Below are 24,986 nucleotides of genomic sequence, written 5' to 3'. Positions count from 1 at the left end.
GTTTCCAGGTATAAAGAGTTTTTATAGTGTCTCTGTTCTCTGCCCTGGTCAGAACATGTCTGAAATAATCATGTTCATTTCTCTGCAGCAACTTTTACTCAGGACACTGATGAGATAGAGTGTCCAGAAGGCAAGTCACTTGATGTCTTTAAAAGACATAATTAGGAGCAATTTGGGGAGTTTGCAACGAGGGAAATTTAGACATTATAAAAAGGAAAAACTTCCCAATCCTCAGAATTATCCAGAAGGGAAGTTCATTATCTTGGGACTTAAGGATCTTGATCACAATTGAGATCTTGAAACAAGGGCTGACTTTACCAGTTACATTGTATAGGAGATTTTATTCATATGTAAGGCCCCCTTCCAACTCTGAGATTATGTGATTATGTGATTCTTTGAACTTTTAGCAGAACACCCAGCTGAATTAAGGCCAGCCTTCTTTTTCCTTATCCCTTCCCCCCAAGTACTATTAAAATGCTATAGCTACAAGAAAATGATATAGATTTCCACTTATGGAATTCTGAGAAGGGAGAATTTTGGTTGCAGAAAGGAAGTTTCCTAAAAACCAAATAATAGATGCAGAAAGAAGGGCTTTCTAGTGGGATCTGGACTATGCCTAACGTGGAGAAAAGGTCCTGAATGGAGAGGAAAGGCATGACTAGGCAAAACCTGGTTCCTAAGCAAATAGAAGGCAGAAAATCTGGCTTCCAGACTGTTCTGAATAAGGGGAGGAGTCAACCAATTGCAAGAGTATTGTGAAACTCTGTCAAGGGACAGGCACAAAGTTGGTGAAACTTGCTGGAGAAAGGTTGGTTATTTTGTCTTTTCAGTGTTTTACAATTCCTTATTGGGTGTAGAAACCAGACAATATTTAAAGTTGTGTTTGTGTGCTGGGAGCATCGGTGGTGGTAAGGGGCAGATACTAAGACTGCAAGGGAAAAGGGTTGAAACTTCCTGTTGAATGCTGCTCTTTGCTTCTTTGTGGGGGTGTTTGGGGTGGGAATGGGGGGGAGGGGGAAGGGAACTGCAACCCTGCCTAGATCATGTTACAATTAGTGACTAAAATTTTAAATTTTTTGGAACAAACCTGTATTCTGTGGGACATGGATTTCCTCCACCCCTTACTTAAGTTTTTCAATTTTTCAAGTTCCATAAAGCAAGATAAAGGCTTCTTAAGAATTTCAATATTTACATGCCTGTGTGGTGAATCAGACCTTCATTTTCTAACTAAAACGATATCCACCTGAAAAAAAAATTGCTTATGATTGTCATAGAAAACCACAGCTAAACGTTTTGTCTTTGTTGCATAACGCATGGGGCATTTTCACCTTTGGGATAAATGACAGGAAGCTGGGCTGCTTCTGTGACCCTGAAGCTAGGAGGTATCTTTTGTATTCCAAGGATCTGAAATCTGCTCTGGCCTTGCTTGCTCTCTTTGATAAGCGGTAAGTGATATCAGCAGCCTGTGTAAATTAAAAGATTATAAGAAGACCCATGCTCACTGCCTTCACACACCAGGAAATCCAGGATAGCTTAATGGTGGGGCAAGGTGCACTCTCTCGTCATATCTTTATTGTTGGGAGGGAGAAGCTAGGTAAGAGAAAAGAATGCAAAAGCCTAAATCCCCTCTTTGTAACAACCAGTTTGAGCCATTAACTGTCCTATCCTGTTATCTCTGGATAATTTATTGGGGGGGGGGGCAGAGCTTTTGCACTTGACTCAGCTTCTCTGAAGGAGTCCTGGGGCAATGTTACAAGTAAAAAGATTATTTTCCTCCTTTCACCCCAGTTTCTGAAGAGATGATTACAGTGGGTAAAGTTGTACCCTTAGTGTTTGCCAGAATGTACTTTCAAGATCACCAGTTGACATTATTTAAATTATTAATATTGAAATCGTTATCTCCTCACCCTCATATTCTATCCTCCTTGTGGTAGAGACAACTTCTTTAAAACCCTGAGGCAGGTTATACAGTTCTGTGTTGTTTGGGAAGGGCTGGTGGTTAATGCTACCTGCTTCTGTGCCCTTCTGGATAAGAGGGGAGAACCCTTAATCTAACTTTATAAATTGCAGTTTGAACAAGATTAAAGTACTCCACTCTGGTGAAGTAAATTAATCTAAAGTTCTTATTCAGATAAGGTAAGTAGTGTGTCAGAGTGACTAGAGAGCCAACCTCATAAGTGGGGGAGGGAGGGGCTGGTGTAAATGCACTATTGCAGGTGCTACAGTGTTTGTTGTTCTTGTTCAGTTGTGGCCAACTCTTTGTGATCCCCATTTGGGGTTTTCCTGGCAGAGATACTGAAGCGGTTTGCCATTTCCTTCTCTAGTTCATTTTACAGGTGAGGAACTGAGGACAACAGGGTTAAGTGACTTGTTCAGGCTCATACAGCTAGGAAGTGTCTGAAGGTCAGATTTGAACTCAGGAAGATGGCCAGGCACTCTATCCACTGGGTCACCTAGCAATCCCAGGAATATGTGTTTCAGAGAGGATACCAACCTATGTGAGTATAGGGAGCCCTGTTAAACTGGGAATTCCTTCTATCCATGAAATCACAGATCTAATCTCTATTCCTACCCTTTACATGAATGGGAATAGAGAATGGACCTTTGGTAAAGGACCTTTATCTTTTTTTTTTTTTTAAGAGGGGGCAAAATAGCACTTATTCTGGAATTAGTCAATTTGGGTTTAAATCCTAGCTCTGATGCTTACTACTTGTATGAGTTGAGTATAGTTACTTAGACTCATTGGGTCCCAGTTTTCTCACATGGAAATTGAAGTCTCTTGTAAATCAGCTGCTACAAATTTCTTGGCTATCACTCAACAAATCTCAACCTATTAGTACTGCAAGAAACTCTAAAATTGTAAATTATAGAACAATTCTTAATCTGCTTTTATAGAATACCTATGTAGAAGTATACTTCTACAGAGCTCTAGAAGACTCCTTGTACCCATGAAATCACAGGTCCAGACCCACCCCTTTCCTCCCCCAAAAAGTAGGAAGTATGTATCACAATTGCCCTCTCAAAATCAACCCTTTTCCTTCTTAAATTAACACTGGTATTCTTCATGTGATACCCTCCAAGAGCAAATGGCAGGCTATTTTTCCTTCTAGCTGCTTTGGATGTAAATCTCCTCTCTTTCAGAGAAGGCCATCTCTGGAAAGATTATGTGGTTTGATATCTCTTTTCCATTAGGTTGATGAGAAACACAATAGACAACATCCCCATACTGGATAAAATGTAAGGCTCTTGAAGCACTAACAATATTATGCATTTAAAGTGAAAACAATGAAAGCCCTGAGTAGTCAGGGTTTAAGTGTCCATCCTTCCATTTAATAGCTTTTATGACTATAGTCAACTCATTAAGCTCTCTGAGACTTTCTTTTTTGTTTATTCCTTTTATTTTACAGTTGAGGAAACCAAGACCCCCCCAAAAGTAAAGAGACTTCTCCAAAGTCACACAGGTAACAAGAGGTGAAACTGACAACCCATTGTCTCCTTCCCTAATATTCTTTACACCACAATTTAGTGAATGCAAATTATTTTGTAGTTGTTGTTGATGATGATGATGGTTTAGGGTGTCTAGGGGTTCATGATATTATACACTGACAAAAGTCCTAAATCATTAATATGTAAACTAGTAACATAAATTCTTTTCCTTATGCACTAGGGCAGTTCCTCAATAATGTGCTAGTATAAAAAAGTACTTTGTGGGAAAATGCTGAGTCATGGCCCTTAAGATATGTCCTTGGACTGTCCCTGTATTTCACAAAAGATTCTGTAATTACAGAAGTAGAAAAATAGCTTCTCTCCTCCAGAATCATCTTTAGACTCTTTAAACAAGAGATTAAAAATCTACTGTAATAGATACTATGGGGAAACAGGAAAGGAGCAAGATCTACGAGAGAATCTTGAACATTCAATCTTCTAGAAAGATAAGTACTCTGTCAGTAATATTTAATGTTTTACATAATTGCACATGTAGAACCTATATTTGATTACTTACCTGGGGGGGCATTAAGGAGGTAGGAATAGAATTTGGAACTTAAAACATTAAAAAAAATAATAAAAATATCTAGTCAGTCCCCATTGTATGCTGAACACTGCCCCAGAGATGTGGGGGATATACAAAAGAAAGTCAATGCCTATTCCAATCAATGTGGATAGCCAAGACTGGATGAAAAGGCATGTTTGCTGTTGTCTTCTGAATATATTTTCCTGTCCATCAAAAGCCTGTGTACCTTCAAAGCTCAGCACAGATTATACCTCTTCTGTGAAGCCTTCCATCTGCTCCATTTGAAAAGGTCCCTCCTCTGAATGCCTGCTACACCATAAGACAGTTAATATTAGAGTGAAGTAATTTTTTCATGTATTAACATCCTCACTCCTCAACCAGACTGTGTACTTCTTGAAAGTGGTGCATAAGTTTTATGTCTTGTACCTCAGAAAATGTTTAGCCCAGTACGATGCACAGGATAGAGCTTCAATAAATTGTGTTTGCTGTTGATAATCATTAACTATAATGAACATAAAGCATCAGTGGGAGAACATCAATGCTAGAATCCTGTATTTTTTTATTCTGGATATTAGTGTAGAATTAGTGTAGAAGTCAGGAGACTTGATTATCTCATAAGATATCAGTATTTGAGTGTTGAAGGAGCCTTAAAGGTCATTTAATCCAACCCACACCTGTAAAAAAATCCCTTATACAACACTGCTGACAAGTGGTCATCTAGTCTATACTTGATTGCCTCCATTGAAAATCTAAACTATCTTGATTTTTATCATTCAATTTTTGTATAATTCATTTTGGCCTCATCACTAGGAACCTTTGTGAAACTAGGCAAATTACATAACATCCTTGAGCTACATTTTCCTTTTTTGTTAAGTGATATATCATGATACCTCATAGGGTTCTTATAAAGATTAAATTATATTATATATGAGTGCTTTGAAAATTGTAAAGCATTCTTTAGTTATAAAGTATCATTATTATTTTCCTTAAAATACATGAATTTATGATCCCATTAATATGTATGTTCTCACCAATCATGAAGTTCAACACCCATCTATTCATGCTCATCCTGTGACTTTCCTTCATGCCATCTTATACATTTAGCAAAAGTTCTATACGATTTACTGGAGTCTTTCCTCACTTTTTCTTTACATTATTTTTATACCAGTGGAGCACACAGGCTATCCATTTTTGCTTTTACCACAGACCATACAATCTTCTATTTTGATCACACATTTCTTTGATAATATCAATTTAACTGCAACTTTCTTCTGTCATCTAATTTCATTTACAATGAGAATATCAAGATCAATAAATTGATTTGCACCATCCATTTATTTATCAATAGAATAGAATCTCACATTTAGAATAGGTGCTAAGTTAAAATTTATAGAGTCTCTATTCTCTAGTCTATAATGTAGAATCAATTAGTGATTCTATGTAATAGATTATTTAAAACTGTGATTTTCACTACCCTCTGCCCTATTTTCCTGTTATTCTTAACTCTAAAACAATAGAAGCAGGAGGAGAAGAGCGTACAGATGACTAAAGGCCATTGTATATTTTATATTGTTTCATGATTACCCTGACCAAAGAATTCATCACCATGTGGTCAGCCTAGGGGTGGTGAACCTTTCTATACTTCACTAGGTTGATCTTTGGAAAGAAGACTCAATCTCTTGCCAGATATTCAAAGACTTCTAAGCACAGTGCAATCTATTAGAGCTTAAGCTTTACTTCAATGACATTAAACAATCCAGGGTTGCCTTCACCCCATGTTGAGCCTCCAGAGTAGGAATTAATATTTTATTTTCTATAACTTAATTTCTGTTTTCCAATTTTCATGAATATTGATCTTAGGTTTTTTTCCCTTGTCAATCAGCATGCATTTTTTAAGTATCTATTACTCTGGCACAGTGGATAAAGCATTGGCCCTGGAGTCAGGAGGAGCTGAGTTCAAATCCGGGCTCAGACACTTGACACTTACTAACAGTGTGACCCTGGGCAAGTCCCTTAACCCTCATTGCCCTGCTCCCCCCCCCCCCGCCACCAAAAAAAAAAGTATCTATTACTCATGATCACCATGTACTTCTTCACTGCCCTTTGGTTTTCTTATAACCTAAAGATGGTCAGTCTCATCGTTTTCAGCTCAGAACACTAACCACTGCAAAGGCTAAGTAACTCCCTATTACCTCTGGACCAAAGATAAACTCCTTTGTTTGGCATGTAAAACTCGTGATAACCTGGTTCCTCCATACTTTCCAGCAGACTTTCACATGATTTCCCTCCACACTCTATGATCTAGGTGTACTGATCAGCTTGTTTTATTTGGTTTTGTTTTTTTACACATAATGCTCCATCTCCTGTCTGTGTGTTTTTGTACTCACTAAATATAACTAATTCTAGTATAGAGATTTCCTCTTCCTCTTCATGTCCATCTCCTAGAATTTTTTGTTGCCTCCAAAACTCATCTCAAGTACCACACATTTTAGGAAATATTTTAAGGAGTTCTTAGCAACTAGTACCTTCCTCTCTAAGGTTAATTGGTTTTTGGTTTGTATATTATATATTCTATATAGACTTATATGTATGTAAATACACATATTTGTATACGTGTATGTGTGCATTTGTGTTTGTTGTTAATTCTATTATGATGTGATCTCCTTGAGGAAAGGAACTCTAGCAATTTTGACTTTGTTGTATTCTTCTGAGTTTGTGTTTTGCTCTTCCCTGTCATTACAATAACTTTCTATGGTCAGGTTATTTTTTTTAGTTGTTTGCTAATTTTTCTAGCCTGTTTCTTAACTGCTAACTCTGTTAAAGTGGGGCTCTGCTGCCAGGGTAGAGGAGGCACTGTTCCAATTTTCCAGCCTTTCTTGATGTTGATTTCAAAGCTAACTCTGGAGGGGGGGGGTGTCTTTAAGTTTTCAGTTCTTCCAAAGTAATCTAAAGAAAGGTGGTTCCTGTTCTCCTGGCTTGTGCTCGGGTCTGCAAGTGACCACAATTATTCTTTTCCACCCTGGAACTATGAACAGGATTTCAGCTCCCCTGTGGCTCCAAGTTCTAATGTATTAGTGTTCCTCCTCGCATTACGATTATAACCCATGACTTTTTTTGTATAGTTCAGTATTTTATTGTTTTACAGTTACATATAAGGACAGTTTTCAACATTTGTTTTCATAGGATTTTTAGTTCCAATTTTTTCTCCCTCCCTCCCTTCGCAACCTCCTCCCCAAGACAGAAAGCAATCTAATATAGGTTATATATGTACAATGACATTAAACATATTTCTGCATTAGTCATATTGTGAAAGAAGAGTCAGAGCACAAGGGAAAAATATCAACAAAGAAGGAAAAAGAAAACAGCCCAAAGGAAGAAACAATATGGTTCAATCTGCATTCATAAACCACAGTACTTTTTTCTGGATGTTGAGAACATTTCCTATCATGAAGTTCTTTGAAATTGTTTTGGACTACTGCATTGCTAAAAAGAGCCAAGTCTATCACCATTCTTCATCACACAATGTTGCTGAGCTTCAGAAGAAGCCGCTGGCACCTAAGACTCCAAGGTGCTGGAGGCATGGTCTCTTCCTGGCTGGGTTTGGACCACATGCTGAGCTCCTCTCTCAGCCTGATCAGCAGGTGACCCCAGTTGCTGTCTTTGGCTGGAAAATAATCTCACTCTCTTTTTATGTGAGGCTGCTCTGAGTGTTTTTTATGGCTTTATTTCCGAGTGAGTGGACAGGTTTATTGGGAGCTCGTGGGAGTCACAGCCTCTCCTCCACCATCTTGGCTCTGCCCCCTACAACCCAGAACTTTAATCTGGATCCATGTATGGGCAATGTAACAGAGTTCTGCACCCAGTGCCAGTAAGGGAATCCCTGTAATTTCATTCTAACTAGTTGTCAGACCCCCTTGCTGTCTGTGGCCTAAGAGCACTGGAAACCACTAAGGCTAGTTGGTAGTTTCTGGGGACTCAGCCTACCAGAGCTGGACTGAGATCCAAGGACTTTCTTGTTGTCCTTCTAAGTTGTCTTGGGCTGGAAAATTGTTTTACCCCATTCTTTGGTGTGTTCTCCTTCTCCAGAATTCATTTTGAGGTATTATTTAAAACTGTTTGGAGGGAAATTTGGGAGAACTTTTTCCAGCCATCTTGGCTTTGCCCCCAGCTTCCTTATTACCATTGAGGGTAACACCATTCCACTAGTCATCCAAGGCTTGCAACTTAGGTATCATCCTTAACTCCTTACTATTTCTCACCTTCTATAACCAATTTGTTGCCAAGGCCTATTGATTCTGCCTTTATAACTTCTCTCAAATAATCCCTCTTTTCTCTAGCACTGATATCCCCTATTTAAGGCCTTTATTACCTCATGCCCAGAATGCTGTAACAGCCTGATAGTTGATCTCCTTGATAGAAGTCTTTTCCCATGCCACTCCATCTTCCACTCAGTTGTCAAAAGTCATCTTCTAAAATGATGGTTTGATCATATTATCACCCCCCCCATTAAATAAACTCTAATAGTTCCCTATCACATCCAGGATCAAGTATAAAACCCTCTGTCTGGCATTCAAAACCCTTCATGAAATTGTTTCCTCAACATTTCTACTCTTCTTCACATATTCTACAATCCAGTGACATTGGCCTCCTTGGTGTTCCTCAAACAAGACACAGAAATTTCCAACTCTGGGCATTTTCACTGGCTAGCTCTCATGTCTTCAATACTTTCCCTCCTACTTCTCCTCTTCCCTGATTTCCATCAAGTCACAGATAAAATTTCCCCTTTTATAAGAAACCTTTCCCAGTTAATTCTATTGATTTTCTTCTGTGGATTATTCCAATTTATCCTATATGAAGCTTGATTGTACATAATTGGAATGTTGTCTCCCACATTAGAAGACCATGAGCTCCTTGAAAGCAGAGACTGGTTTTTGTGTTTCTTTGTATTCACAATGCTTAGCATAGTGCCTGACATATAGTAGGTACTTAAGAAAGAATTATTGACTGACTATACTTTCATAACAAATATGCATAATTATGTAAAACAATTCAGATTTTGGCACTTTCAAAAAATATGTCTTACCCTGCACCCTGCAGTCCCTATGAAGAGATGGGTAATGTGCTTTATCATGAATCCCTGTAAAGGTCATTAGTTCTTTCAAAGTTGTTTGTACAGTATTGTTGTTAGTGTTCTTTTATTCACTTCACTCTGCATCAGTTCTTCCACGTCTTCCCAGGTTTCACAGAAACTATCCCTCTTTTGTTGCTTTCATATATCATATTTTTTCAGCCATTCCCCAATTAAGGCATGACCCCTGGTTTCTATTTCTTTGCCTTTACAAAAGAGCAGATAGAAATATTTTTGTATATATAGGTCTTTTCCTTGTATCTTTGATCTTCTTGGTAGGTATACAGAGAGCTCTTGAAGCTCATGAGTTAGGCTTATGGACTTAGAGACTTTCCTGGCAAGAAGACTTACATATATTTTTATCATTTGCATTAAAGATCAAATGACAATAGTATTCTTTGATGTGTTTTTGTAAGTCAATTGAATAATCCATGACATATCAGATTTTTAAATTTGTCATTCTATACTGAGCCTTGCTCACAGTGGGTAGTTAATAAGTATTTCTTGGATATTGGTTTAGATTTTACTTTTAAAATGGCTCCACAGAATTTCATATAACCTCATGATCTTGAAGCTGGAAAGTAGTTCTGAGGTCCCTTAGTACTGCTCTTCACAAGAGGAATCCTCTTTACAATAATGCCAACAAGTAACTGTTCAGACTCTTCTGATGGGGAACTCCCTACCTTTTGGTCTATTCCATTGTTGGAGAGGCTTAATTGCTAGTAAATTTTATAACTCTTTTTTTGCTTACAGTTTTCCCACTTTAGTACATACAGAAATGGTCTAGGTATACTTGTGTCTGAAAGTGTAGAATCAATATTTTGAAATTAAAAAAAAAATACATTCTTGTTTGAACCCAAGATGTATGGTTTTTCTCCAAGTAATCCAGAATGGGGTTATTGTTTATTTTTTCTTTTAAGCTACATTATTTTTGCTGCCATTCAAAAGAATCAAGTGACTAATGAATGTTATTTTGGTTATTGTCATTTTTAAAATAAATAAATTATTTTTTTAGGAAGTCAGTAGAATTCAAGCAACAAAATGGCTGAATTTCCCCGGCTGAGTGACAATGAGGTTTTCTGGGCTTTTACCACCTATGCAACCATTGTCCTTTTAAAAATGATGCTAATGAGTACTATAACATCATTCTTCAGATTAACAAGAAAGGTAAGAAATAAGGAAAGTAATGTGGCAGAACCAACTGAAATGCACATTAAAATATGAAGATATCAAAAGTGATTTTTTCCCTTTTCCTGCTTTCAAATGCTGAGTTTCTTGAAATAATGATCTTCAGTTACTTTTCTTAGCCCAGTAGTTCTTTGTTTAATGTCACAAATGGAATATATTCCCCCCCTAATTATGAGGCAGTCATTTTTGTACAGCTGGATCTGATATTGTTATAGTACTACTGCTCTGTTCCTGAAACTTGTAAATTTTCTTAGAAATGCTTCCTCCACCCACCCCCTCAACCACCCCCATTGTAGCTTTCACCTTTTGTCATGCTGCACAGAACTCTCAGCCCTGGGAATATCCAATTTAACAAGCAAGAATCTTGTGATTCAAGAGCCAAGTTTAGCAAATTAGAAATTAGGGGGAAAAAAGATAGTCATTTTCAGTATTGGCATGAATATGAATTTGAAGGATAAGCTAGAGATCATCTAATCTAAACCTCTCATTGTACAGATGGGGAGACCGAGACCCATCAGAGTTGTAAGTGATTGTTACAAATCACATAAGTAGCATAGTGGCTGCTTTGGTCTACTGGTTCTTCAACCTCTGTCATTTGGCCCTATTTGCAGCAACTGGTTCACTAAAGCTTCATTCCAGTACTAAATGTCAGCAGCAGGATTTGACTCCAGGTCTTCTGATCCAAGTAACAATGGAAAGGCTACAGAATATTGAGTCAGAAGTTCAAATCCGGCCTCAGACACTTAACACTTACTAGCTGTGTGACCCTGGGCAAGTCACTTAACCCCAATTGCCTCAGTAAAAAAAAAAGGGGGGGCAGCTAGGTGGTGCAGTGGATAGAGCACCAACCCTGGAGTCAGGAGGACCTGAGTTCAAATGTGGCCTCAGACACTTAACACTTGCTAGCTGTGTGACCCTGGGCAAGTCACTTAACCCCAATTGCCTCAGTAAAAAAAAAAAAAAAAAAAAAAAAGAGATTTCAGTATGAATCCTGAATAACTGATTTACTACATAGATGATGACTAGCTGGCCTCTGATGTGACTTTTAGCTCTAAATCTACAGTATGATACTATGATGCCAAATATAGTTGCTTTTTCCATTATACTGTTCATATCATCCTGTGACCTGAGCAAATTGTTTGACTTCTAGACCAGCCTAGACTCTTGTGGGTCCTTTTAAGTGGGACTAAAATTTTTGTATAGCATAACCAATAAATACAAGTGACATTTTCTATTATTTTATAAAGTAGAGAAATGTTTTTTGTTTATAGGATCTTTTATTGGGCATGCCTCTTTCGAAAATGTGAAATGTGAAATGTTTGTTTTGTGTACTAGCTTTCTTAGCATTCACTTTCCTCACTCTTTGGCTGTTTTCCCTCATGGTGCAATTGCCTTACATCCTCTCACGTTAGGGCTCTACTCTTAGTCAGCTGTTATGTTCCCTAACTTGAATGCTATACATAGGACTATAATATTTACATATATGTGTATATTATATATACATATATATTCTCCTCTCTGTATATGAATATATATATACCTATGTTCATATTATGTGTGTTTATATATGTATATACATATGTAGGAGTATAGTACAGAAAGAGTTAGATAGCTAGGAAGAAATAGCTGGCTAAGAAGGAGAGAAAAAAGAAGCAGTACTTGAATGAAGGAAGAGAAGGAGGAAGACTTGAAGATGAGGAATGAGAGAAAGAGAAATTAGAGGAACAGGTGAAAGGAAATAGTGAAACAATGGAAAGGAATTGACTGGCTGTGGTACTACCATAGAAAAAAGGAGTTACCAAGGGGAAAAATTGGTCAGTCAGTCAATAGTCTTCTATTAAACACCTACTATGTTCCAGGCACTATGCTAAGCACTGAGAAAATAAAGCTAGAAAGAAAAATAATCTTTGCCCTTAAGGAGCTTTAATTCTAGTGGAAGAAGACAACACAAAAATGGAAGCTGAACATGGGTGAGACTTGGAGGTGGAAAAAAGGTACCTGGCTTAAGCATGGTAGAGGAAGTCTAGAGTAAAGCCAGGAGAGGAATCAGAGATGGCTGGCTTGGGTGCCCTCTTTATATGGAGTTTTTGAGAGAAGCTCTGTGTGTGTGCATGTGTATGTATATGTCTATGCCCATCCGTATGTTCAAACACACATGTGTGTATATATGTATATATATATACACACACACACATATAAACACATGTATATAGACATAGACATATACTCTTTCTGGCAGCTCCCTATACTTATGAAAGCATGGGTTTGGTCCATGTGCACACACAACACAATGCATAATAGGTCATCTACACACATACATGAATACATGCACCTTATACATTCTCACACATATACATCTGAATTCCAGAGCTGGAATGAGGATTTAGATGGAAGATCTGGGGCATGGTAGAAGAAATCTGGAGTGTAGCCAAGAGAGGAATGAGGTCACAAGAAGTACTAGAAAGGTCAACAAGGGACTGAGGATATTGGTTTCAGAATGTATGCAAAGTAGGGAAAATTTTTTCACTGGATCAGTTTTGCACATCTAGGGCACATTTCTGTTGTAGCCAGGTAATTGTTATTTAGTCTCAGTACAAGCTGTTATTTATTTTAGAAGAAATGGTAATGGGGGTTCAAAGAATGAATTTCCACTCTTGGAATAGCTTGGAACAACCCCAGATTATCAAGGAGAATTGTGTTGCATGCATGAACATGCAGAGAGACAGAAGGGCTTCAATGTGATAAGAAATGATATAAAGAAGTTGAAGGTAATCCTGATATGCTTCAATGAGTTGGAGGCTGGAATAATGTACCTTGGAAAAGAAAGGGAAGAAAAAGAGCAACTGAACAAGTTGGAGCTAAGTTCCAGCTCTGGGGTTTTTACTGAAGAAGAGGGAGCAGAGCTCTTTGAGGATGAAGAACCTACTTGTTCTCCAAGGAAGGATGATGGATGATGTTCCAAGGTGAGGATTAGGGTCAGAAGAAAAAACAATATCAAATGTTGATGAACACAAGGTATTACATTTGGGTTCAAGAATCAATCTAGCAAGTAAAGGATGAGGGCAGTGGTCAGATGTTATTTGTCTGAAAAAAAGTTAACAGTATAATGTAGCAATCAAGAAAATAAATACAATATTAGACTGAACTGAGAAAGACATGTTATACAGGAGTAAAGAGGTCATCTTACTATCCTCTGCCAATACACATATAACACACTTCAGTCTCTTTATATTCAGTTCTAGACATCACATTTTTGGAAAGACATTGGAAGTTGAAATGCATCCGGAGGAGGATCAGGGTAAATGGCCCCAAGATCATGCCATATGAGGATTGCGTGAAGAAATTGAGAAAGCTTAGCACAGATATGAGAAGAATGTGTTGGGGTGGGGCAGCATTTCGATCTCTCTTCAAGTATTTGAAAAGCTACCATGTGAGAGATGGATTAAGCTCGTTTTGCTTAGTCCTCTAGAGCAGAACTATAAGCAATGAGTAGAATGTACAGAGAAGCATATTTGTGAAGTAACTCTGTGGATGAGATACTTTTTCATGTGTGGGTTGAACTAGATAAACTAGACAGATCATCCCTCCCAACTTTGAGGATTGTCATTTTGTGAACATGTTCAAAATTGAATTTATCTCTTTTCCCTTCCCCAGTTCCCAAATATATTTTGCCTCCAAATTTCCCTTTTGTGTGAGGATACCACCATCTTCTAAGTCATAAATTTCCACAACCTTAGAGTCTTCCTTAATGCTTCCTTGTCCCTCACATTATATAATCTAATTGGTCTTCGTAAATGCATACTCAAGGGGCCACCACTACTTCAGATCTCAATACCACTCAGCAGGACTATTGAAATAAACCTCTGATTTCTCTGCCCACCTCCAGTCTCTCCCCTCTTCAATTCATTCTTTGAATAGGTGCCAAAATAATCTTCTTAAGGCACAAGAGTTGACCATGTCACTCCTTTGCTGACAGTTTTCAGGGACTCCTTCTAGTAGTTTCTAGGACAAAATATAAATCTTGCACAAGGTGCTTACAATCTAATGGGTGAGACAACATGGAAACAAATATTTACAAGGCAAGTATATATAACACACACACATATATATATATATATATATGTATCTATATATCTATATCTATAAATTATTAACAAAAGGAAGGTACTAGAATTCAGTCCAAACATATCTTAAATCAGGAAACTGGTCTCTCACAACCTGGCTCCAATCTAGCTTTCCAGCCATATTTCCCTTTATTCCCTATCATAAACTCTACATCTTAGCATTGTTCTGGCTGCTCCCTGAATTTGGTATTTCATCTCTTGTTTCCATAAACTTACATAGGACTTCACCACTATCTGGAAAGTTTTGCCTCCTCATTTCCACATTTCATAATCATTTTCTTCCTTCAACATTCACTTCATATTCTATCTCCTCCATAAAGCCTTCTCTAATTCCTGCAATTCTTCATATCCTTCCTTTCTTCTTAAATCTTTCTCTGCCTTTTGATGTTTCCATTATTAACCATCCCCCCCCCACATACTCTTCCCTTTTTCTGTGTAGATACTGTATCCCTTAGTAGAATATAAATTGCTTGAGGGTTGAGACTGTCTACCCTCCTCCATGAGATTCCCAGTCCCTATTACAATGCCTTTCACATACTAGTTAATTAGTAAATGTCTATTAAAATGTTTGTGCACTCTCAAATTTCAAGGAATAGGGAATATCACTTCATGCTGTAACTTTATACATTCAGGGAGGAGCAAGTGTGTAATTGTCTGTGGTGCAGTAGATAAAGTTTAGTCAGGAAGACCTGAGTTCAAATCTTACCTCAGATACTTAGTAGCTATGAAACCCTGGGCAAATCAGTTAACCCTCTTTGCCTCAGTTTCCTCATCTATAAAATGAGCTGGAGAAGGAAATGGCAAATTATTTTTGACAAGAAAACCCCAAAGAGGGTCATGAAGAGTTAGACACAACGGAATAACAACAAAATTCCATTTGAGATATAGGGGAATTTTATTCAGTTTTCACTGAATTGCTCGAACTTGAGTTTTGTCTAATGCATATAATAAAGTATTCTATGTAAGCTGTGAGGTCTCTAAAATGTAGTCCTTAATTTTTTGCATCCTTTTAGACATTTTTGTTTCCTTGTTTTTGTTCTTTGAATATTTTCTTATAAACTTACATTTGCGGCACTGACCTTTTTCATCTAATGCGATGGTGTTTTATTTTTTATAGTGATCAAAATTCTCATTTTAATTAAATATTTCTCCATGTTTGATATCATATGTGTTTATATGTGTATTTGGAATAGGCTTTTTCCAACCCAGAAGATGCTCTGAGTTCAGGCAAAGGGGAGAATGCTAAGAAGTATCTTCGGACAGATGAAAAAGTTGAACGTGTACGCAGGTAAGTTACTCTCTTGAAAACTGTTACTGTCATAAAAACACTACAATCGTAATTGAATCCTGCAAGGCTTTGCAGCCTAGAGACTGTACATCACCTACTTTAAGGTTGTTAATTCAGAGTAGTAAATCGTGGTGTTAGAAACCTGAAAGTCTCCATATTTTTTATAAACTTAATGAATCTCTTATATCAATTCTGTGGATACTCTGTTTGATTTTGTGCCATTCATTCTTGTCTTTGACCTTCTGTAAACTTTTCATGGGGAATGCATCCAAAATGTTTGGGGCCTCCCTCTAGTTCTCTTGATAGCATATGGCTATCAATTGAACATTTAGATTCTCTATCACAACTATTACTCACTGTTGCCTTATAATTACCCTACCTTCTTATCCGGTAATTGTTCTCGTTCCATTGTTTTGGTCATATCTGACTTTTTGTGACCCCATTTTGGGATTTCCTTGGCAAAGATCCGGAAGTGGTTTTCCATTTCCTTCTCCAATTCATTTTACTGATGAGGAACTGAGGCAAACAGGGTTGTGACTTGCCCAAGGTCAAACAGCTGGTAAGTGTCTGAGGCTAGATTTGAACTGAGGCCTTTCTGACTTCAGACTTGACATTCGATCTACTGTGCCACTTAGCTTTAATTCAGTAATACATAGACTCAAAAATATAGATGTAAAGCTTGAAGGGACTTCAGAGGCCATATGGTAAAACCTTCAAATTTTATTAATGAAGAAAGTGAGACTCTGGACTTGAACATATCTCTCTGATACCACCCTTTACACCATTTGTCTCATAGAATTCTTGGCTGGTAATGTGTAGTAGCCTACTCATGTCCATCATGTACCTTTCCATTATCTCTGTGCCATAGTACAATTACAGTTAGTATGTATTTCAGCAAAATTTGCAAAGGCAATCTTTTAAGAGTTATAAGATGCTGGTTTTCATACGGAATACATGAAAGGCAATGAGAAGGAAACCAGATTAGGAAAAATGCAGTTAGCTTCTCTAACCCGCTTGCTTTTTCCATTCCAAGTTGGAAGTGGAAATACTAAGTTTTGCAAGGAGATGGAGAATAGAGAGTTTTTTGTTTGTTTTCCACAGTTTACAAACCAAAAGGGAAGCTATTTAGAATATTTTTCTTGGGAATCAAAAGTGTCTAATTTTGCCACATTCAATGGCTTTATAGTTGAGTAAGGAAATGCACTCTTCTCCTGCCTCCCCTCTGGTTATTTAATTCAATACAAGCTTAAAACACTGACAGCAATTACTTCCGTGGCTTTGGAAGAGTGCTTTAGTCATTAAAAATATAATCACTATTCTTATTTTTAAAAATATATTGAATATTACTTGAAGGGCTCCAATCTTTACATTTAAATGCATACAGATTGTAGTGGTAAGGATACATCCTAATTTCTTATTCTTTAGGGAACATCAAAGTCAACTTTTTCTCCTCTTCCTCCTGTTCTGTCTTTTATTTCTTCTAATTCATACACATTTATGAAAGTAGTTGAGATACATTTAGAATTTAATGTGGTTGTTTTATTTACATATTTGGACTTTTAAGATGTTTTATATGCATCAATATAATAAAACCCATTTAGTTTTGTAGATAATAAAGAAAGAAAATAGTGGTATACATTTCTTCAAAAGATTAGTTCATGAGCCCCTATCCATATCTAGACACATTTGAAATGAACATGGTTAATAAATATTAATATAAGCAAAAATGTATTTTCCCTACATATGTAGGCCACACAATCCTAGTATACTACCAGTGGGAAGAGTGGACACATTCACAGATCATACATGGCAGTGTAAACATAGTAAACGTGTGCCAAAGCATATGCATGGAAGATATACACATATATAGGGTAAATGTCTTGAAAACATATGTCACCCATTCCAGCCATATTGTGGGAGGACACACAGATAAAAAATGCATGGGGAGAGGCATACATGTTGTGAACCCTTTAGCTGGAGTTATACGTTGAAAACATGTGGCCAGGGGCCACATATATAGGGACAATTATTACCTCAGTTTTTGAGGATGCAGGCCCTCCCCTCCAATAAATTCTGGTGAAGTCAAAGTATTACTTCCCCTGGGTGTATAACCTTCTTGTCTCAACCACATACTTTGTCTCTGCTGGACATGTAGTCTATGCCTGGAAGTAAAAGATGTCTCCTCACTAATTCCAGGCATGGTTGTTTTTGGAGATTTTCTCTGTTTTCAGCTTTTGGCTTCAGCTTGGACTTCAGTGTTTTCTCTTCCTCTCATATAGAATGGGCTTTGCCATCTGGGTTTGGTTTAAAGCTCCATAGCTTTCACAGCTCTTTTAGGTCAGTATCCCTTCCACTCATTCATGCACCAAAAAAGGGGGAACAAAATTCAAAACCCTTTCCACTTCTCCCGCATGAGGTCAGCTTTGTCTTATTTTTTCCATAGTCTTGGCTAGAAAGCTCTGTAGAGCACAGAAGTCTTCTATGCTGTCTATTTAGTGCCCTTGGTCTTAATTTTTTTTCATTTAAGGAAAAATTATTGGTCACCAACTTTGTATTTTCCCTCGGAAACCTCACTCTATCTTAGGATAAGCATTCTCAGTGCTTGAATGGCAAGACTACATTTAATTAACCTCTGTGTAGGCAGCTAAGTGGCACAGTGGATAAAGCACCGGCCCTAGATTCAGGAGGACCTGAGTTCAAATCCGGCCTCAGACACTTGACACTTACTAGCTGTGTGACCCTGGGCAAGTCACTTAACCCAAATTGCCTCACCAAAAAAAAAAAAAAAATTAACCTCTGCTCTAGAATGTAGTCTACTGACAAAACTTCTAGGTCTCTTAGGATCCCATGATCCCCCAGTCTTCTGCCTTTCCATGCATATCAGTAGGTGGGTAGTGTGAGGGCCAAAATTTGATATACAGAACATTATTTGTGTGACTCGCCTTAATATTGGGGTCCTGGAAATATGAGGGACCTTTCAGGCTTACCCTCCCCTCTGAACTGCCCTTTTTAGATATTTCTCCCAGGCCAATAAGAAAGGAACCTCTAAGCTTTAGTTCACTAAAGGATCAGATTTTATTACTTGGGAATTAATTAAACAACAAAGGTGAAACTAATAAGAATGAAAGATAAGGAAATAGGAAAATAGAAATACAGATAAATGCTCTTAACTCTAAACTTAACTTATGCAACCCCAGACCATTTCCAATTAAGCTAGTTCAAAGGAATTTAGGGTTTTCTGTAATTAACTCACCAATCCCAAACAGTCTACAGTCTCTCACACCACGCCAAGACAGAATGAACACGCGCCACCACAAAGGGAGTTGCCAGACAGAGAGAGCCGAGAGTGAGCTTGCATTCCAGAAGAAGCCTAGTGTTCTTGGAAATAGCCTTCCCTCTCCCTTCAGGGAGCGTTCAATCTTTCCTTCCCCAAAAGGGGAGGTCCTTCAAAAACTGCCTATGGAGTGTTCTCCTTCTGAGTTTAGTAGCATATGTAACCTCGGGGTGGGCCAGGTGTGGCCCTTCCCAAATGAGTTAGCTAAAAACAGGAATATTAATCTTTACCACAAATAATTTTTACCACATTTGAGAAAATCAAGTCATAAAGAAAAAGCTAAATCCAGAGGGGAAAGTTGTAAGTTTCCCCCAACAACCTTCCTGCTTTATTTTCTTTCTTTCCTTTTTTCTTTTTTTCTTTTCTTTTCTTTCTTCCTTTCTTTCTTCCTTTCTTTCTTCCTTCCTTTCTTTCTTTCTTTCTTTCAAGTATTACCTTCGACCATGATATATCTTTTCTTTCTTGGACCAATAGCAGATGTTCCCACTCTTGGTTGACAACTATACATATCTTTTTTATTCTCCCATGGAACTTGAAAATCTGCTTTATTTTTAGAAGGTCCAATTCTATCTTTTACTGTTTTAATTTTTGTGTATTCCAGGAGCAAAATATTTTTAAAAACTGAATTGAACGTCTGAGGAACCAAAATACTTTTGTGCCTCTCCTTATCATCTTTTCTCTCCTATAGAGTAATTTATTAATAAAATAAAGAGAAAATTATTCTCCTATAGCCTCAGGTTTGTGTAGCTGCCTAGCAGATCTACTGCTTTCTTTCTCTCTAAGCTGAAATAATTGACACTGAAAATGTTATAATAGTTATGTTATAAATATTATTCACCACTGTCATTCTCCTCTCATGGGAATTTGAGGTCCATTATCTGTGTTCCTGATAAAAGAGACAGGATTCCAGCTGATCATTTAGTCGAGTGAATATTCAACACACACACACACACACACACACACACACACACACATACACACAGCAGTTGCTTTCCATCTTTTTCAAGGAGGTGGTAAGTGAAGAGCCTTCTGGTTTTATGCATAATGTACTCTGATGCTGAGAAATCTGTTTTTAGTATTACAGAAATAAAAAGGATCTGAGTCTAACACTACAGACAGGAAACATTTTTGGTACCACGTGGACAGTGTAGTTAGTAATGAGTGTCTTAGAGTAGATGCTAATGATGTCATACCTGTGTGAGTCACCAGGTGGCCCTCAAAGCTTCAGTTTTTCCCTCTCTCTTTGAACTGGACATTCATCTAGTCATTCATTCAATGTGCATTTATTGAGTCCCAACAATAGCATTTGGCATATACACTAAATTCATTTACTACAGTAAAAACAAAAGTAAAGCATTAGCAATATCAAATTCTTAAGTGGCTCTATCTAGGCCCTCCTTTTAACATTTGAATTCCAACTATCTGGTTCCATTTTCACTATCTTGACACTCATTTTTACCATGAAAATATATATGCCTAAAGGTAATTTGAAGAGTAGCATTTGAGGGATGAAAGGTCAAAAGGGAGTGGACTTAATACTGCAGTCACCTCATACCATCATGATGCTCCTATTTATGCTGCCATAAACCAGCCAAAACCTGTTGTTTGGCACTTAAGCACCTGGACTCCCAGAAACCTGGAAGCCCAAGAAAGGTACAGTGACAAGGTATTTTGTCTTGCTTTTTAAAAATCCTGCCAGAGAGATGAGTATGACAGCAGGTAACTGCCCTTTTCAGTTCCTTCCCCAATCCTTTTTCTACAATATTTCCTTCTAAAAGTATGTTTCTTTGATTTTTGAAATCTAGAAAAATCTAAGGGAAAGAAGGTAAACATATAATAGCTAAAGACTGATTTGAAGGGGTTGTATACATATACATACAATCCTCCCCCCTCCAACACACACACACACACACAAACACATACACACTCACCTCACACACAAACACCAGATAGTAGGATACTAGAACAGGCTGGGCATTTGCATATATGCCTTTATAAAGTCCTGATTAGCTATTTCTTTTGGGAAACCATTTTGGAAGGCATTTCCCTAATCCCCAATTTCAAATTTAAACCCACTTAATTATGGAATTCACTTAATCATTCAATAAATTTTTATTGGACACCAGCAAGTCCAAAATATTGTGTCAGTACTGAAGTGAATATATAAGAAATGCAGAACACAACCCCGATTATCTCTGAATTTAAAATCTTGGTGGTTGGAAAAGACACATAGGAGACAATTAAGCAATAATATCAAGCATTACACGTTGACACATCAGGGGTGTGTTTGAGTGTTAGAAATATTCAGAGAAGTGGTTGATGGTTTTTTTGGTTTTTTTGGTTGTTGTTGTTGTTTTGGTGAGGCAATTGGGGTTAAGTGACTTGCCTAGGTTAATGAAGCTAGTAAATGTCAAGGGTCTAAGGCTGGATTTGAACTCAGGTCCTCCTGAATCCAGGGCCAGTGCTCTATCCACTGTACCACCAAGCTGCCCCTTAAGAGTTTTGTTTTCCTTTTTTCTTTTTCTTTTTATTATTTTTTGTTTGTTTGTTTTTGGTGAGGCAATTGAGGTTAAGTGACTTGCCTAGGGTCACACAGCTAGTAAATGTTAAGTGTCTGAGGCCAGATTTGAACTCAGGTCCTCCTGATTCCAGGGAAGGTGTTCTATCCACTGTGGCACCTGGCTGCCCCAGAGAAGTGGTTTTGATGGAGCTCAAGCTCAGTATGTGTGAAAAAATGTGATGTGTCACTTAGAAAACTTAATATGATTTGATGTTGAAATAAGAGAAGTATATACTATCCAAAGTGAAGGAGATAAAAGTCCCATTCTTCTCCATCTAGGTTTGATCACATTATCTTGTTTAATTTGTCATGGATACCATATTTGAGGAAGAACATTAAAAGGCTGGATTGATAACAGAAAAGGGTAACCTTCTCTGAAAGGGTAACCAATTCAGATTGCAGTTTCCCAAAGCACTCTGTTCTGGGGGGATTAGGAAGCCCAGAGTGTTTGAAAAAGGAGATCTTATAGGAAGGGGTAGATGTCACTTTCAGCACTTCAAAATGAGATATTTTAGGAGGTCCTGATGACTATGATATTCTGAACCTGGGCAATTCATAGGTCTTGAACTCTGATGGTCTGAGCACAGACATACCACAGAAGTTAGAAACCAGAAACAGGAGCCAAGAAAATTGAGATCTGGATTAAACAGGGTCTCTCACCTCCTCATCTTCCCCTCATTCACAGGTGTGAAAATAGCAGAGCCTGGTACCAAGTTCAAAATCAGGAAAGGAAACTGGAAATATGTGTAAACAGAAGACACTAAATATTATCAAGAAGTATTATGGTTTAAGAGATGTCTGAGATAAACAACAACTAAAAAACAAAAAACAAACATAGAATCAATGACCTAGAGCTAGAAGGGATCTGACACACTATCCAGTCCAACCTTATAATTTTACATACAAGGAATGTGAGGTCCAGGGAAACAGTGACTTGCATAAAGCTGCACAAGGAGAAAGTATAAGTGCCAGTATTTAGATACAATGTATGGAAGTTTCAAATAGTCAGATTTAAGAATTATATATGGAAAAGCTTTTTTAAGAAGTAGGAATAGGCTGTCTGATGAGGTAGTAGGTTTCAGTTGACCAGATTTCTTCTATTGGAGGCTGGAGGCTTGAATGTTTTAGAGTAGTAATGTTGAACTTCAATAGAAACAGATCCTTACATGTTGCATATTCACTTAGAAAACCACAGATTAATATTATCTATGTTGCCCTTGTGTGAGAACAATCATTGGGTTGGACATTCAAGAGCAAAATGGAATGGCTTAGTCTTTTAGATATTTTGGACAAATAAAGAGAAAGACACAAAGCATTCTAGGTAAATGGTACAACGTGAACCCAAGACTTGAAGTCAATAATGATCATGATGATTTGCGGGATAGTTAGTAGACTCTATTGGCTGAAACAAAGAGAGAAGCATTGAACATAGGTTTTAGTGTGGAGGAGGGTGCCTAGAAAGTGAATTTGAACTTTCTTCTCTAGCTAATGGATTCTTGTCAGAGGTTGAGGTGACCTCTCAGTCATCTTGTTGAATTTTTGAGGTGAATGGGATGAGAAAGGGTGTTTGAGTGAAGAATGTAGAGATTAACTAGAGGCAATGTGATATGGAGAATACTGGGACAGTCTGGGAGAAAGGAATACCTGATCTCAATTCCTACATATCAACCATGTGACTAAATATACATACTTTATCTCTTATTTTCCTAGGCAAATAAGAATATGTTACAGGAAAGTTATCAGTTTCAATTGGTTAAGGGAGTTACTACATATTAGTCTTCCCCCAAATAGATAGATAGATAGACAAATGGACATTAACTTTTGAGGCATATGAATAATAGTTTGAGACTAGGATTGACTAAAGTCAAAGGAGGTAGGAAATTGTTTTCGGGCAGGTGGGGCTTGTTAGCCTTGGCAGGCAACCTGCCTAGAGGAAGGAAACCCTGATTTTAAACCTCCGCTGCCTTGCGGCTATACCCATATATGGGAAAGGCTTCGGAGTCAACCCTAAGGAAAAATCAGGAATCCCTTAGGCAGTTGGATATTGGACATCACATCCCTTTGGCAACTCCTGTGGTGGCACTTGTGCCAGACTATATTGGCTCTGACTCTCCTTTGGATCCACCAATGTTGTGGAGAAGGAAAACCTGCTGCATGGGCAACAGCTTGTTTTTGATATTGATCCACCCAGGCCAGCGCCCTGGAGAGGACACTCCAGCTACTCCTCATGGGGTAGTTATAAGTCACTCAGGAGCTGCGGCTCCCACATCAGACTGCACAGCCACACTGTGGCCTGTGGCTCTTCAAGGTGCTGATCCATGGTCGACTGTGACTGGTGGAGGCCTACTATTACTACTACTACTATTAAGGTAGTAAATGTCTGCATTGTGGTAAGAGTAGTAGGAATAGAAAGGAATAGAAGTCTATGAATGACATTATAAAAAAAGCAGAAATAGAATATGGTGATAGGTTAGATATAAGAGTTGAAGGTAAAGGAAGAATCAGAAATGAAGCTGAAAGTTTGAGAGACTAAAATATTACTGATGTTGATGGAAATAAGAGAGGTGATATAGGAAGCAAGTTTTTCAGGGAAGATGATATTCTCATTTTTTTTTCAAGGTTCTTTTTTTTTTCTCTCCTTCAGCAAGCAGTTCTTCTTTGTTGGTCAAAATCAGGCCCAAATATAACTTCAACTTGTCACTTCTTAGTTTTCAAGGATGAATGTATCATTAAGAGAATTTATAAAATTATCAATTATTCTGCCTTTGGCAGAGAGAGACAGAGACAGAAAAAAAGAAAGGCAGAGGCAGAGAAACAGAGACACAGAGAAACTGAGATAGACTGGATACTAGGAATGTCTATTTGGGATAGTATCAGGCATTGATGTGTAGTTAGTCATCTAGTTTGTCAAGCCTTTATGAGAAATGATTCATTTGGATCCCTAATCCATTACAATCAGTTAATCAGTTCAGTGTGATTCCATAAGGGGGTAATGATTATTAGCAATTATTAGTGATATACTCACATAGTAATATACAGTCAGTTATCTAACAATAGTACAAGAATAAACATGTACTAATACATATTTTATATAGATCATATAGTTATCATTAGATAAGCAAGGTTCTTGTAGTGGGCCTCAAATTATCTACTCTTCACCACGCGTTTACCAGTTATGAATTTTACTTACCTAACTATAAGAATGCTAATGGCCAAACCCAGCAAAGGTGTAATGTCCTAATGTGATATGGAAAGTCTTCCAACTTATTTTTGTACCTCCATCCCACCCTCTTGGCCAACATGAGCAGGTGACCATCTTATGACTACTTAGTTAACAGAGGTGTCTGGTACT

General features: G+C 37.7%; 1 protein-coding gene across 3 annotated transcripts in view; it reads left to right on the top strand.

Moving 5' to 3' along the window:
- The first annotated feature begins 727 nt into the window (after positions 1–727).
- MGST1 (microsomal glutathione S-transferase 1) overlaps positions 728–24,986 on the top strand; it is a 33,131-nt gene continuing 8,872 nt past the window's right edge. Inside the window, exons 1-5 of one of the 3 annotated variants that reach the window (XM_043969058.1) lie at positions 765–808; positions 1,347–1,445; positions 3,408–3,461; positions 10,156–10,307; positions 15,646–15,740. In XM_043969058.1, coding sequence (XP_043824993.1) covers positions 10,182–10,307; positions 15,646–15,740 — 221 coding nt within the window. In that variant the 5' untranslated portion in view covers positions 765–808; positions 1,347–1,445; positions 3,408–3,461; positions 10,156–10,181. Of the gene's footprint in view, positions 809–1,346; positions 1,446–3,407; positions 3,462–10,155; positions 10,308–15,645; positions 15,741–24,986 lie in introns of all 3 variants that reach the window. The other 2 variants (XM_043969059.1, XM_043969060.1) reach the window with 2 other exon arrangements.

The sequence above is a fragment of the Dromiciops gliroides genome, chromosome 5 (genome assembly GCF_019393635.1).
Source record: "Dromiciops gliroides isolate mDroGli1 chromosome 5, mDroGli1.pri, whole genome shotgun sequence".
Lineage (NCBI taxonomy): Eukaryota > Metazoa > Chordata > Mammalia > Microbiotheria > Microbiotheriidae > Dromiciops > Dromiciops gliroides.
The sequence above is the reverse complement of the archived record's forward strand: the minus strand, read 5'-3'. Positions and strand labels throughout refer to the sequence as shown.